We start from the raw sequence: 16,167 nt of genomic DNA, 5'->3' as shown, positions 1-16,167 counted from the left end.
TCATCACTGCCAACATGCCTGGTTTGGCAAACCATCTACTCTGTTCCCTTTTGTCAGGCCTGCTGTCCTCAGGAAAAATCTATTATAATTTACAAGCTTAGCAGCCTTTTAAAATAAGCTTTTGGGAAGAATAAGGCCTTTAACGAGGATTAATTCAAACCTATTTATATTACTCAACTCCAGTGTGCCTCCATCTTAACAGCAAGATGTATACAAGCACATTATTTCTATTTGTATTTTACTAATTAAATGCTGATTCACTGATTCAGCTCTAGAAAATGCTGAAAATTTTAAACTATGAAGAAATGAATCCAGCTGTTCAGTTCATTCAAGTGCTTACAGACACCTCATTAACAGCTGGCTCAAATGTAGGTTAATCTCATCTGAAACTGGATTCATACTATCTGGCATTCTAGATTCATATTTTAGTCTGAATCTCACTAGAAGCACAGAAGGAAAATGCAAATAGATCAGTGTTTAAGGAATTTTTATTAAAGCAAGAATTTTATAATCCAAATTATGGTTCTTTGCTCAGCTATCAATCCTTACCGTTAACTACAACAGTAGTGATATTCTGAGATTTTCCACAGTAAATTACAAAATTAAAGAAAGGAATGCTTTAAATTTTTTGTACTGTGCTGAAAATTCTTTTCCCCGGGTTTATAAAACAATTTGTTTTTTAAATTTTTGCTATTTTTTTGTATTTTAAATCAATAGGTAATCTAGGACTAACGGTTTTGCTAGTCCTGGCATTTGTTGTGTACATAAGCTTCAAAGTTTCCTTTCCTTTTTTTATTTATTTTATATTTTGCAATGTTTTTCTCAATATTTAGTAGTTTTTCCATGTTTAGATTTTTTTCTTCGGTGAAGCGAAATTATAATGCATAGTCCCGGATCATCTGTAACCAAAAGAATTCAAGCATTAATATGGAAATAACTTCTTTTGAAACACAAGTTCATCATATTATCTATAACTGTAACTGAAACCACAAAGCAGTATACTCTGGCTGGGTACAGATGTAATATTTCTGTTCTTACAATGGTTAGGATTCAGAACCTACCGTGGGCTTGCTTTTTGTTGTGCTCTACCAGCGAGTAATGATAATCTGTACCAGCCTACAGAACTCATGCATCACAGAACTGTGCTTATTGTACCAAAATTGCCTGGAAAAAGATCTGAAGAAAAATCTAATTATAGCTCTTCAGCTATTTTTGGCATACACTTAAGAAATTTCCCCTAGCACACTTAACATTCTGAATAGCATGGATGGAAGTGTCACCAGGGCAATAAGTATTGTTTGATTCTGCAGAAGTACAGAAAAAGCACTTGGAACAGAAAATCAGAATGCAGCTTTTGTATTTTTTAGGTTTCTAGTCCTTATGGCTACCAAGATAGCCCTGATTTTCGTTCAAAAAACAATGCAAGTTGAATATCAGCTCTAGAAGAAACACAATTAAAAATATCTTGCCACGTAATTATGTTTCCACAATGATGGAAATCTTCATTTGTAGTTGTATGGAGCTCAGAGAGGGGATACAACAGCCATGCAGCCAAAGACACAACAAGAGTTAAGCTGTAACCTTGCCCAAAGTCCAGGGTGAAAATGACATCTCAAAGGTGGGACTGTTACTCATTATGATGTTCTGCTTCTAGCAGAAAGCACCAGCAAACAGTGCTGTATCACAGTGATTCTCACAAGTGTAAGTGCATTTGAAGCCTATTGTCAAGAATACTTACTTTAGACACTTGGAACACCCGCTGGATTGTTAACTGCTTTCTGAGCAGCTTCTTTAGCTTGGTGGGCTTGCAGTACGGCTACAGCTTCATCAACCTTGTTAAGATAAAAACTATTCTATTAGTATTTCTGTAAATGTATGCTAGCTCTACAGCTAAACCGCATCTAAAAAAAGGGCTACTGATACTAAAAATCCACCTACCTTCGAACGAAGAGATTCAGGAGACTCAAGCATATGGAGGAGTTCGGAGTTATCAATCTCTAACAACATACCAGTGATTTTACCCGCCAGAGTTGGATGCATGGCTTGAATAAGAGGGAACAGGCGTTCTCCTAGAAAACAGGTGACAAGTGTGCAAGATTTATACTTGCCTCTCAAGCAGTAATTTGTTGCCCTACACTGAAGGATTTATATTTAACATGCCTCAAAATTAGCACATACTGGCCACTTGCAAACTAAAAATACTTACTCCTCTAGTAGAAGAGCAAGGGTTAATTTTAAGGGTATAAGCTCAAAGTTACAGGCATTAGGATGTGAAACCTATTATATTAAGCCTGAAGTGTGTTGAACTCAGATCCTGCAGCTTTTTCTGGACAATAGCTGATGCCATATAATGGGTTGGACTATTAAGTATCATTTCTTGATAACCTTTTCCATCCTAATACCTTCATAGGGCTCACCCACTCAGTGGGTGAATTGCATCTTCCTCTCACCCCCTGGCACCTACACACTCTCTTTCCCCTGTATAACTACCAATCTGAGTTAACTGGCCCTGCAGTAGTGGTCCCCCTTCTCCTTCCCTTTAAACAATCCCAGCAGCAGCCAACACCTCACACTTTCAGAAATCCTGATTCGTGAGAGTTGGACCCAAAGTGCGCTCCCCATGAGAAGGCATTTCTGCTCATGGAAGGGCTATTTTACTCCTTGCACTAGGGTAATACATGAGTAAAACAGAATTAAATCCAAAGATAATTTTCTGCTTGTGCAACTTCCACAACTTAACCTTGTGCAAGGTTAAGACGAAAACTCCTTTAAAAGCCTATTACAGCACTGTGCAAGCCCTTGCACAAGCAATCTAGAAACAGGAATAGCAGCCATTTTCCTTATGCTCATGGCTCTTCGGATCCAACCCTGATTATTTGGACTCACCAGTAAAATATGCCAAAATGTGTGCTGCTGCTCCCTAACGCTCCTGTCCCATTCTTCCTCCCAAGTAAGCCCCACCCTAAGTGATACATTGACTTACCCAACATCTGTTTTTGTTCTTGTGGAGGGGCAGAAGCCAACATGGAAGCAGTCAAAGGTTCCTGACCTTGCACATGGACAGCAGGCTAGAATCAGAGGGGAAGGAGAATTATGGGACACTTCATCAGATTCTGTTTGGTATCGTCAATTATATTTGGATTACTAAAATAAACCTGATTTTATCACTGGCAAGTGAGGACTGGAATGCCTGCTCGTTAATGGCAGGGTACACTAATTTCTACTTTGAGCCTTCATGTTCTTTGTGGCCTAAAGAAATTAACTAAAATCATAAGTTAGTTTTATGAAAAACTAACTTATAGCCAGATCCCATGCAAAGTTCTGTGCACCTAAGCTCATTGATTTCACTAGGCTTAGGCATGTCTAACTCTGAAAAGGTTGGTTCAGGTTGTAAATGTAACTTTGAAGGTTACCCCAAACAAAAGTAAAACTGTAACTATTACACTTACCTGCTGCATAGCAACCTGAGGTTGTGTATTAAGGTGTTGCTGAGGATTGCGAACACCTGCAGCATACTTATATTGCGGAACGGGGCGCACAGCTGGAGTAGCTGCAGCAGCAGCTGCTGCTGGACGTGGACCCATGGTTTGTGTTGATGTGTTAGCTGGAAAACAAGTGATGACTTCAGGCTATGTGGAGAATCTTGCTAAACTGCATTTTAATGGACCTCCTTTCACCATCTAGCTTAAGACAGTCCTTTGAAAATATATTACATTCAGACTTGTAGGCCTAATTGAAGTGCATGCATTAACTGAACTAAGGCAATAAAGTATTTCAGCACCAGAACTCACCAACACGCTGTGTTGACATTACTCGTGGAACCTGTGATGAAGCAGGCCTTATGGTACTGAATGGTGGTCTCGGAGCTGCAGGGCGGATGGCACCTGGCATGTTCTGGAAAGCTGCATTTAATATCATTTACTGTAAGTATGTGTTTTGGAACCAACAGACTCAAGTTTTTGTTAGCCAAGCTGCCCCAAATGCCTTAAGAAAAACAAGTCACTTACGATGAGGTCTGGCACCCTGAGCAGCCCAGCGAGGACTTGGTCTGAGTTGAGGAAGCTGGCTAGTAGGATAGTACGCAGCTCGGTTTTGTGTCTGTCAAACAACAACAACAATCAGTGTAGTATTTGTTTCAGCCACCAGCTTTAGTACTTTACTGTAGCACAAAAATGCTTCATGACATTAGCAATTCCAATCAAACTCAAACATTTGACTATTTCATATAAACATTTCAGGGCTTTCTGAAGCACCAGACCCAAACTCTTCTAATATATACCACATTTCTAGTATTTCACTGCAGTTCTACTCATTAATAGGAACATAGTCCAAGCCATAGTCATACCTGTGGGATAGCTGCCATGAAGTAACCTGAAGGTGGTGCTGGCTGGTAAGGGTTGATGACTGGATTGGGCACTGCTCTCACACTTGCCATTCTCTGCATGTACTGGTTGGTGAGGTGAGCTTGGCGTTCTTCTTTACGTTGGGCTAAGGCTACGTATAGTGGTTTGGTGGCCACAATTCTACCATTCATTTCTGTAACTGCTTTAGTTGCTTCTTCTGGTGAAGAAAAGCAGACAAACCCAAACCCTTTACTGCGGCCCCCTTCCATCATGACCTGTCAAAATAAGCAATGGAGAGAATGAAACAGACTACCTTACAACATCCCACCAAGTTATTCCAATATAGTTTGTGATTGTAGATAATTTAACGTATCTTTTTAATGACTTTAACCATTTGTCAGTTTCTTTGTGCACAATACCTGCTTCCTCTGGTGACTAACTAGCCCCAGCCGCATAAATTAATTTTGATTTATACAATTAATTACTTGGTCCTCCCACATAGGGAGACAGATTGGAAGGTTTTATGGTACAGTGACAGCTAAGCAATTTAGCAGCTTGGCAATTTTGCACCAAAAGTATCCATGTATTGTTATCATCATCATATTTATTTACTGGGACTCAAGGCAGCTTTACAACATTAAAAACTTGTACAGTTAAAATATATAAATAGAAATATACAGAAGTTAAAAATATAATTAAATCATCAATATTATTTAAATTGTATAAAGTATCAGAATTTAAAAGGACAGCAACAATATAAACAATAGTGCCAATCCATCATATTCTCACAGGTCCAGATTATCTATCCCCAATGGCCTGCTGGAACAAAAAAGTTCTTGCCTGCCTGCAGAAATATACCAAGGAGGGTGACACTCCCACCTCACTGGGAAGGGAGTTCGAGAGCCTTGGGGCAGCCACCGAGAAGGCCCTCTCCTGCGTTCCCACCAGGAGAGCCTGTGGTGGGACAGTGAGAAGGACCTCTGCTGAAGATCTCAGGGCATGAGCAGGCTCATAGGGGGGCTGTATAGGGCTTTATAGGTCATGACCAGCACTTTGAATTGTGCCCAGAAACAGACTGGGATCCAGTGAAGCTGTTTTAGCAGGGGAGTTGTATGCTCCTTGTAGCCAACCCCCGTCAACAGTCTGGCAGCAGCTCTTTGAACCAGCTGAAGTTTCTGAACACTCTTCAGAGGCAGCCCCACATACAGCGTGTTACAGTAATCTAAACAGGATGTAACTAAGGCATGTGTTACTGTGGCCAAACCAGACATCTCAAGGAATGGGGACAGCTGATGCACTAGCTTTAACTGTGCAAATGCACTCCTACCCGCTGCTGAAACCTGGGCATCCAGGCTCAGGGCTGAATCCAGAAGTACACCCAAGCTGCAAACCTGTGTCTTCAGGGGAAGTGTAACCCCATCAAGCACAAGCTGAATCCCTATTCCAGGATCTACATTTCGACTGACCAGGAGCACCTCTGTCTTGTCTGGATTAAGCTTCAATTTGTTTGCCCTGACCCAGTCCATTACTGCGGACAGACACTGGTTTAGCACTGCAACAGCTTCCTTGGAATTAGATGGAAAGGAAAAGTAGGAGTGTCATCAGCATACTGGTGACACTGAGCCCCCAAACGCCAGACAACCTCTCCCAATGGTTTCATATATATGTTAAATAGCATGGGGGACAAAACAGAACCCTGAGGAACTCCACAGGCCAATGGCCAGGGAGTCGAATGGAAATCCCCCAGCATCACCTCCTGGGTCTGCCCCCTCCAAGAAGGAATGGAGCCACCATAAAACAGTGCCTCCAAGTCCCATCCCAGCGAGGCGGCCCAGAAAGATACCATAGTCGATGGTATTGAAAGCTGCTGAGAGGTCCAGCAGAACCAACAGGGACACACTCCCCCGTCTAGTTCCCGGCGTAGGTCATCCACCAAGGTGACCAAAGCTGTTTCTGTCTCATAACCGGGTCTGAAGCCATATTGAAATAGGTCTATCAGTACACTAATTCCTCCAAAATCTTAAATATTGTGCTGTAAACAGTTGTTGTAGATGTAGATTTGCCTGCATGTACTCTGCTCAAAAGTTAGGTACAATGACAATGAGCTTACAGTTTGTTAAAGGACTATTTCTGGCAGTTATTCTTCCTCCAAATCACTGTAAAAGCATGAACTGTTCAGAATGTTACCTTTGCACTAGTAATTGTGCCAAATGGTGAAAATTCTTTGCGTAGGCGCTCATCGTCAATTCCATCATCAAGATTTTTCACATAAAGATTTACACCCTGAAAAGATGAATTGAATATATGAAGTGATTGCCTTGTAGAACATATGACCCAATGAAAACTTATTTGTTCAGCCGATGATGTACCTGGTATCTGGTGATCCTGTCCTGCTTCATTTGTTCAAATTTGCGCTTGAGCTCTGTTTGTCTTTCTACTTTTTTCTGAGCGCGGCCAACATATATTTGTTTTCCGTTAAGTTCCTTTCCATTCATCTCATCTACGGCCTTCATAAATAAAAAAGATACTTTAAAATGTTTGTCATGGTTGATTCCATATAGCATTAGTCAGGCCTCATGAGGAAATAAAAAGAATGTAAGTCAGAAAGCAAGGAACAGAAACAAACAGACCACGGACAGAAAGCAGACTGAGATGTGATTCCATCTTCTGAGGGAGGGGATTATACAGACCATAAACATTTATATGAAAAGGAGACCTATATTAGATCTGTATCAGCAAACCAACACTGCATAATCAGTTGATATAAAGGCACACAGAAAGGCAGATTTGGCATATGTTGCTTTTTATCTGTTAACACAAATGAAAGGGCCAAAACCACAAACTTAATTAGTGACCACTCACGATGCACCACAAATTTTATAGAAAGGTTGTGTACTTACTTTCTGAGCATCTTCGTGTCTTTCAAAACTGACAAAGCCAAAGCCTTTGGATTTCCCACTCTCATCAGTCATAACCTTCACACTCAAGGCAGGACCTAAAAAGTACACAACATTTGTTATATACGTTCTCCAGTTCTCTATGTTTAGAGAGAATGTACTCTGTACAAATACACAGCATGTTGTTGTTGTTCAGTCGTTAAGTCGTGTCTGACTCTTCGTGACCCCATGGACCATAGCACGCCAGGCCTTCTTGTCCTCCGCTCTCTCCCGGAGTGTGCTCTAGTTCATATTCATTGCATCGGTGATGCTATCTAGCCATCTCATCCTCTGCCGTCCCCCTCTCCTTTTGCCAATACACAGCATAGTGAACACTAAATATTAACTGCTTAAGTCTTGGCAAGTTCATCAGCAACTAAGACAATGCCCAATTTAGGAAACTAATTTCCCAACTGGAGTTAGCAATTAATAGTTTGACAATATCAGCATCAGACCCTGGTTTGTCTTGTTGGACTCATCTTGAAATGAATGCCTGGACTTCCCGGGCACATTACAAAATTAACCTAAAGAAGAAAATGAACACTACAATCATGGACTTAACAGGCTATAATTTACAATCATTACTAACACACCAATAAACTGCTTTAGGCATTATGCTCAAGTTAAGTACACACATTAGAGATTTTATCCTGCTGTACATTAAATCACTTTGCTATTTCAGCACAGCACACCAGAATATTTTTTTTTAAGTTTCTACCTTAAATTGTATGACCATGGGCAAGCAATTGGGAACAGGCTGAGGGATCACACTCATCCCCCCTACTTTCTCTCTTCTGGAGTGTAAATTTCTGTCACTCATCTTATTTGAGGTTAAGAGAGAAATCCTGTGGTCCCAGTTGAGCATCCCAGGGACCACAGGATTCTTCGAACTCCCCCCTCTGAGGATGTAGACACCGCTACGACCTTGGAAGGGGGACTCTGGAATCTGATCCCTCCCTCAGACCCCTCTACCTCACAACCACTACAGAAAGGTGTGGCCTCTCCAGCCTCAGTATCAAGAGAGGGGGAAAGACAGAGGGGCAAAAATTGCCTCCATGACAGCAACCAGCAGGGCACTGGATACTTAAAAGCCTCCAAGATCAGAGGTTTCCACCTAACAAGGTTGTAACCCATAGGATTGTACTGTAAGTGTTGTTGGCTGGAACTTTAACACAGTTAAGGTTAATCAGGATCTGAAACTGGCTTGGAACCCTGGCTTCAAATCCTTGTTAAGTGGAGCCTCTACATAGTCTTAACACAAGTAAACAGTACTGCCAACATTATCACATATGGGTTAAGGCCATTGGCAGGAAGGCTGCACTCCCAAGAAGCGAGCGATCACAGCTCAGTAGTAGAGCACAAGCATGTTCTCACAGAAGGTTCCAGGTTCAATTTCTGGTATCTCTAGTTAAAAAAATAATGGCCTGACTCCATATAAGGCAGAGTCTTATGAGGAGTTGGGATATGTAAGTCCCAACTGGGTGGGAGCATTATGTACACACCCATTTTCAATTTATTTTTATATGCATGAAAAGTAAGTGACATTACCAAACTTGCCAAAGAGTTCCTTAAGTCTTTCATCATCCATGTCTTCTCCAAAATTCTTGATGTAAACGTTAGTGAACTCCTTAGCACGAGCTCCAAGCTCTGCTTCACGTTCTTTACGAGATTTAAACCTTCCAACAAATCTAGTTTAAAAAAACAGGATGAAAAGATGCTTAGATCTTTTGACAAGATTCAGGGTACCACTTTCTGTAAGAATATTTGATGCAATAAAAACTACAGAGAAGCTCACCCATGCCCTGTGTCAGTTCCCCGCATGCAAGCGACTGCCATAGCACGCTTCCCCACTTAGGGAAACAGTGGAGTACTAAGCTGCTCCTAATCTTCTATCAGTCTTGGGAGACAGACTGTTCTCAAGGGGGCAACCATATTACTTTGCTGTGTTCCCCCATTCAGGGAAACATGGCAGTGTAGTATGACTGCTCTCAATTGTGACATAGTGTCTCTCTCACAGTTCCTGTGCGATGTAGCAGAAACCCCCCCCCCAACTCTGTACATATATTTCCAATGACCTAATCAACACTAAAATCAGCCTCTGATTTATAGATTTTGGTAAAATTGGCCTTTTTGACATTGAATTTGAACTCAGAAGTTTTAAAAGCTCCAAGGGAAGCACTTGTATACTCACACTTTGCGATCATTAAGCAGCATTCCATTCATTTTTTCAATAGCTCTTTCTGCAGCTTCTTGTGTCTCAAAGTGTACAAACCCATAGCCTTTGGATCCATTTTCATCACATACAACCTATGAAAAATATTATAATACTTATGAGACCATCCAAATGCATTTATGCTCATTCCAATGCAGAACCCCTGTTCTGTTTCTCTTCCTTTCAACTCACCTTACAAGAGAGGATGTTCCCAAAAGCAGAAAATGTATCATACAAAGCTTTATTATCGATTGATTTGTCCAAGTTTTTAATGAAGATGTTTCCAACACCACTCTTACGTAGAGATGGATCACGCTGAGACCACATGATACGCACTGGCTTGCCTTTAATGACATCAAAATTCATAGTATCTAAAGCTCGTTCAGCTGCAAAACAAGTTAATTAGTGTTACATTTTAATCTTAAGGCAACACTACGAAAATTAATTGTTTTGCCTTTGCCACAGCCTATAAAAGTCAAGTTTGTTCTTTGCTTCTTGAACTCAAGGTAACTGTACACTATTCCAATTTGTGGCGTTCAGGGAGGATTGCACTATTCCAGGTGACAGGCGAAAACACTGAACAAAACATTCAGCAGAATTTGTTGGAGTCAGAATAAGCATTCAAACTAAGGAAGGGACCATCATTTATGTGCCCCATTATTACTTATCTATCAATTTCTCACCATCTTGCAAAAATAAAAATGATAGGATTATTGAAATATTTAATTTCTGTGCGTGACATTTAAGAGATGCAACTGTGTAAGTATCTACTACTACAAAATGCTAACAGCAATATTGGAGAACAGAAGCTTGTAACAAGAGTACTTGAACAGTAATAACCTTTTATACTTTGAGAACTTCCAATTTCTATGGCTGCTTATGACTTGAATTTTTATTTTGCATATTTGTTATCTAGGTAATAAACTATGGCCCTTCTTCTAACATTTTTACAGATATATCCAAAGGAATCTCAAAGGAAATTGTTTGGGACACTATGTTATACTTGCTACATCGTAGAATTACCCATCCAAATGAACAGAACCATCCCACAACTCTGAAACCCCTTTCCATACTGCAGAGGTATAAAGATAACAGGGGCTTTCTATTAGCAGAAAGAAAGAGACAAGATAGGAGACTTAAAGCCAGTGCTTTCTAATGTATTTTCAAAAAATGTGAATTTCAGCTCTGATTTTCACACAAAATTAAATCCTATTTTCATTACCATATGTAGGCACCTTGTAACTTTGCTGCATAGCCCCAAAATGATCTCAGCACTGAGACCCTTAACCCTCTACTGAGATAATTCTCCCAATCCCAATGATGCTGGACTTTCTCCTTCAGGAGGTGAACATTACTTGACCGATCTGTGAGAATATCCATTAAAATCATGTGAAGTTACAGAACTTCAGCCAAACAGCAAGAGGGTGCTGACAGTAGGGACATATGAGACATTTGTTTGTTGTTTTTGATCAGGATTTACCTAGTTCGCACATTCTGGACTGAACGGACTCAAGACACAATTTGTGGTTGATATCTGTACATTTCTGAGCTTGCAATGTGATTTGTGGACCAAAAAAATACATACTTCTGAAAAGTGTGCACAAAGTACATTTTAATCAATGGGAGAAGAATGTGTACATTTCAAAGAGGTACACAACTGATATGTACATTTGGAAAAATATGCACTGATTTTCAAGCGAAAAAAACCAAGCTTGCAATCTGATAAGACTTGAGTTAGAACGATAGATTTCAGAGAACTTCAGCGAGTTCAAATTTTGCCCATTTGCACATCCCTAGCAGTCAGGCATTAGATGCACTCCCTCCCCTACGGTCAACTGAGCAGGAAAAAATACAGATGGAAAGGATTTCCCCCACCTTTGCTTAATCCGCAGCTGTGTTCCAGGTGAAGCAAATGGAGAAGTCTCCCACTCCATCTATGAAGTGCTTCACCGCCCAGCAGCAACTTCAATTATGAATGCGAGCTTCTGGCAGCCTTAGAAACTGCCTGTGTTAAGAATAGAGAAGGAACCATCCATAGAAGCCAATGCTACTACAGCTCTTCATTCCAAAACATATATTCCTTAATTTCATGGGCATATAGCTAGTTTCTACATGATGATCTTCTAGGGTTAGCATCAGATCTTTAGACACTCAGGTAACTAAATCATTCCATATTTTCAAGTTTCCTATACCCACTGTCCTTCTACAACTATTCCAAAGGGAAAAGACAAATCCTCTAATGTCACATGTGTGAAGGATATTGCCCTAGAAATTAACTGTCTCTGGGTGAGAATCTAAGTGGCAAACAAGCTGTGGGTACTGCAAGCCAAGCAGTGCCAACGGATGCTTGTACAAATTGAAAAAGCTTGAGTGAAAGCTACCAAATAAAGTTGCCTTTCTGTCCAAGACTTCTTGCCCTTTAGGTAAGAGAGGCAGAGTACTGCAACACAAGTGGCAGTGGCCAGTCCCAGCCTACTAGGAAACATAACCAAACCATAACAATTGGCTGTTCCTCTGATGGAATGGAGGAAAGAGATGGAAGCAAAGGTGACGGTGCTGTGAAGTTCTGTGTGTGCTTTCTGGCCTAAATCCGAATATACAGAACCAGTCAAGGCTGCCACCTCTGCTTTGCACAGTTCTCCCACAATTCAGCACTGAGACAGCAGTTCTGTCTGCCTGTTTTCAGGCACAGAGCTCACAAAGGGAACTGCCAGCTCAGCATAACACTGCTGTAGCTGGGCACCCTTCCGCATCTATAAAATCTGCACTGAAGGGGGGTAAGAATGAAGAATGGGGCAGAGCTCAGTGAAGAAGAGCAAAGCATGTAGCACTGCTTTCAATGTGACTAACAAAGGCTAAACAGGTTTTCCATTGGAATGCTTAGTCAAGAGTCCAAGTACTAATTAGATAAAGCAAATTTTTAGAAAGCGTAAGATGCAGTGTTCCATTATTGACAAGGCCAGCAGTTAAGTATGACAGAATAAAGTGACAATGCTGAAGAGCTCTTCCCTCCAGATAAGGTCATGTTTCACTTATACAAGTTTTATGTGACTCAGAAGTATTGGTTATTACAAAGCAGCCTTCCAAATCATTTAAAGTGATACATGTTTTCAATATATTTGTGTGCCACTGCCAAAGTCATGGCACTTCCCTCCATCTCAGAATGATTTCCTAGCTAAAGAAGAAAAGCGAACAGATCTTCAACCTTCATGATGACCAAATTAAACAAGTTGAATTCCTTCACTTTTTAAGCTAGTGACAGTATAAATGAGAAAACTCCAGATTACATAGCTAATTCAGTGACTGCTAGCCTTTCTGAGATAGCGATTTAGTTATTAGCCACTTCCTAAATGCTTCTTATATTGAGTTTACCAGTTGAATGAATCACCAGCTGAGGAAAAGAAAAACTCATCTTAGCAAAAGATTGAAGCTGGTAGAAGGAATGCTTAGGAAAAAACCCTAAAGCTAAGCCCAATTTGGAGGCATGTGTCTCACTTGGCTTATCCCTGCTAAGTATACAGACTCAGAATCCAAGTATACAGACCCTTCCATTTGAAAGCAAGTTTTCAAGCTTTTAAATACTACTTGGTCCACATAAGGTTTTTGTCTTGTTTGTTCAGCATTGGCCAATTTGTGGAACCAATATGGCTACAGAAACGTATTGAATTTAATGTGTGGCATTTAATAAAGAGAATCTAAGGGCGCAATCCTATGGCTGCTAGATAGCATCTAGATGGCCATAGGATTTTTCGGTTTATGGGAACTGAGCTCAAAGCCAGTGCTCCAAGCTCAGTTCCCAGAAATCCAACTCCTCCCTCCGTCCCCCGCTGCCTCATAGAAGGTGTGGATCATCCCCAGCGCTGCATTCGGAAGAGCAGCACAGAGCAGCCAAAAAGGGGGTGTTCCTGGGAGTGCGCGCGGGGGGGGGGGGACACCGCGGAAGCGCTGATACGATGCTTCCTATGTGCCGTTTGGCCTTCCCCCCCCCAATGGTGCCCCAGTGAAACAGCTGAAATCGGCCATCTAGCCACAAATGTAGGGTGGCCGGAGCGCGGAGAAGATCCCCTCCACACGCCCCCTGCCCTGCATTGGATAGTCGGTCAACTCGAAATTCAGTGGTGGCTGACTATCCCCATAGGATTGCACCCTACACTGGATTAACTGATCACTAGCTAAACAGAACAACTCTTTACTTATGCCTGTAGGCCAACTGCTTTCAATATGCACAGTGAATCACCTTAAGGTAAGACTGTCAGCTGAACTTGGGAAGGACAAAACTCTTCTCAGAACTTTCTCTCCTCCAAATCCTGGTGTCTTGATTGGGTACGCGCTTACCTACTACCCCTTATCAATCAGTACTATGACCAGATGACCAGCCCTTAAATGCCCTTCCAGCAGCTAGAAGAATGGGTTTTGCCACCTTCTGCTCCCTAGTTTGATCTGTGGGCCACCTAATGCAACTGAACATAAGAAAAGCTGTGCTGGATTGACCAAAGGCCTATGAAGTCCAGCATTCTGTTTGCACAGTGGCCAGATGCCCATAGGAAACCCACAACAGGACATGAGTGCAGTAGCACCAGCCCACTCCTGTTCCTCAGCACCTCGTATTGAGGCAGCTGCCAGTCTTATCCTCCACTAGGTGCTATCCTTATTTAATATTTATAAGGCACCTAAAGTTTGAGGTATTTATGTTAAAAAAAACACAGTACCACTCAAAGGCTTAAAAAATGGGAAAAGAGATGGGTGGGAACAGGAGAACAGACATTTGGGCCAAAAATTACTTCAAAATTTCACCCCTTAACTCCAATGTTTAAGACTATTTTATTGACTTTTTCCTATAATTAAAGGAAGCCTTTATAAATTACAACCTACGCCCTTGCTCTCCCAATGCAATGGGGCAAGAAGCTGTCCACTTCTTACATAATTAAGCGTGTCTTCTACTACTTCATTTTATTTTCTGCGGACACACGACTCACTCGCACCCCATTCCTCCGTCGCCATTTAAAAGTACTAATTATTCTGGAATTTCCTCCAAGACGCCTTTCATCTGAGCTTCCTCATGGAGCCCGGCTCTCCGCGCCTTCGCCGGCGGAAGGAAGAGAGCGCCTGACACGCCCTTGCCGGAGACTCTTCAGGGCCCTGCCTCGTTATCCCAGAAGGCCGGGCCGGTTCGGAGAAATCACCACAAACCCCTTCTCGGAAGGAGAATCTAGGCAGGCCTTTCGCTGACGAGGCCTTCTTGCCCTTCAGTTTCGGTGGCGTGGAGGCACCTCCCAGCCACGAGGCCTCGCGGCGCCCCCACAGCATGATGTGTCGGGCGGCGGTCAAACGCCTTCGAACGAAGCCCAGAAGTTGGGTCTCACACGTGTGCCCCCCCCAATCATTCCCCCCTTTGCACCCAAGCGTACGGAATTTCACAGTAAGGAAGGCGCAGCCCGAGAGGCGGGGAAAGAGGAAGCCTTTTGAGGGAAGCGCCGCCGCGAGGCAGGCCCGGGACGCCGAGGGGCCGAGTTGACTCTATAAAATGGATGCTCCAGAGATGACCGGGGGGGCGGGGGGAGAAGTGACGGAAGGGAAGGAATGTGCGGCAGCCCTCGTGGGGGGCGAGAACATGGCTCCGGGAACAGGAAGCAGTCGAGGTGGGCCGGCCCCAGAGAGAAGCTGTAGGGCTCCCTCCCTCCAAACCGCTCTACCCTTCACCTCCGTCGGCCTGGAAACCCACCCCTAGGCCCTAAATTCGGCTACGTCGTCCCTCTCGCGCATTTCTCCGCTGCTCCCACGTGTCGCGCCCCACCGCTCCTTTCCCACCCCATGTGCCCGCTCGTCAAGGTGGCTCCGATGTACGTGTGGGGTGGGCAAGGGAGGAAGGAAACTACCGTACCCCCTTCCACCCTCCATATGCTACGGCCAAACGTGTCCCCCCGCGCACCACTCCCGGCTACTCACCATCGGCGGGCTGCTGGAAGTTGACATAGGCGTAGCCCAGAGAGCGCCGGGTGATCATGTCCCTGCAGACGCGGATGGAGAGGATGGGCCCGGCGGGGCTGAACTTCTCGTAGAGCATGGCCTCGGTGACATCGGGGTGCAGGTCCCCCACGTAGAGCGAGGCCATCGGGTAGCTGGGGGCGCTGGGGTTCATGCTGGCGGGGGAGCGGGGAGGGGGGACGAGGAGGCCGGGCAGACTCGCGAGCGCCGAGGAGGCCGCGACGGGCCGCCGGGTTCTGAACTCAACGGCTGCGCGGAGGCAGTTGGCGACGGTTGGCGACTCGCTGGAGCGCTCGTTGGTGCCGGCGGGAGGAGGCGGAGCGGGCTGCTCTGTCTGCTGCTACTGGCGGCTCTTCTTCCTGCTGTTTGTGGTGGTTTGGGCGGGTCTCTTCTCGGCTGAGCCGGGTCCGGGACTTCGCTTCGCTTCACCGGGTTATTTTATACCAAACCGGCCGGTTTCAGATGGGGGCGGGTGGTAGGCGAGGGATTTTTTTTAATGCTTTTTTCGGGTTTTTAAGATTTTTTTGGATTTTTAAAGGTTTTTTTTTCTTTTAGTAATAAATGGTGCAGCTGAGCTGGTGTGTCCGGGAAGGCCGGAGCACACACACTGCGCACACAGCACCGTCAGCGGCCGGGGGACAAGGGGGAGGCCGCCGCCCCGGCCGCGCACTATATATAGCCGCCCCGCCCC

General features: G+C 43.5%; 1 protein-coding gene across 2 annotated transcripts; it reads right to left on the bottom strand.

The window, feature by feature from the left end:
• Positions 1-470: 470 nt before the first annotated feature.
• PABPC1 (poly(A) binding protein cytoplasmic 1) lies at positions 471-16,122 on the bottom strand. Of its 2 annotated transcripts, none has more exons than XM_084849036.1 (15): positions 15,438-16,122; positions 9,684-9,877; positions 9,471-9,586; positions 8,828-8,967; positions 7,244-7,338; positions 6,713-6,850; positions 6,531-6,626; positions 4,346-4,618; positions 4,008-4,098; positions 3,792-3,902; positions 3,450-3,604; positions 2,984-3,068; positions 1,939-2,069; positions 1,739-1,832; positions 471-899 (listed from the first exon to the last, which is right to left on the bottom strand). In XM_084849036.1, exons 1-14 carry the CDS (start codon positions 15,628-15,630, stop codon positions 1,740-1,742), a joined length of 1,911 nt encoding a protein of 636 aa, XP_084705162.1. In that variant the 5' UTR covers positions 15,631-16,122; the 3' UTR covers positions 471-899; position 1,739. The 2 variants fall into 2 exon arrangements, with proteins under 2 accessions (XP_084705162.1, XP_084705163.1); XM_084849037.1 differs by having other exon boundaries at positions 8,837-8,967.
• Positions 16,123-16,167: the final 45 nt, after the last annotated feature.

This window comes from Heloderma suspectum, chromosome 4, assembly GCF_057233095.1.
Source record: "Heloderma suspectum isolate Gila_16-S chromosome 4, 16-S_ref, whole genome shotgun sequence".
Taxonomy (NCBI): Eukaryota; Metazoa; Chordata; class Lepidosauria; order Squamata; family Helodermatidae; genus Heloderma; species Heloderma suspectum.
The sequence above is the reverse complement of the archived record's forward strand: the minus strand, read 5'-3'. Positions and strand labels throughout refer to the sequence as shown.

Bases quoted from the DNA above. Each gene is read 5' to 3' on its own strand.
- PABPC1 (XM_084849036.1), bottom strand. From the start codon at position 15,630: ATGAACCCCAGCGCCCCCAGCTACCCGATGGCCTCGCTCTACGTGGGG. The intron at 3,903-4,007 runs GTAAGTGACTTG...TATTAAATGCAG, and splicing joins TCAGGGTGCCAGACCTCATC to CTTTCCAGAACATGCCAGGT. The intron at 3,605-3,791 runs GTGAGTTCTGGT...CTTGTTTTCCAG, and splicing joins AATGTCAACACAGCGTGTTG to CTAACACATCAACACAAACC.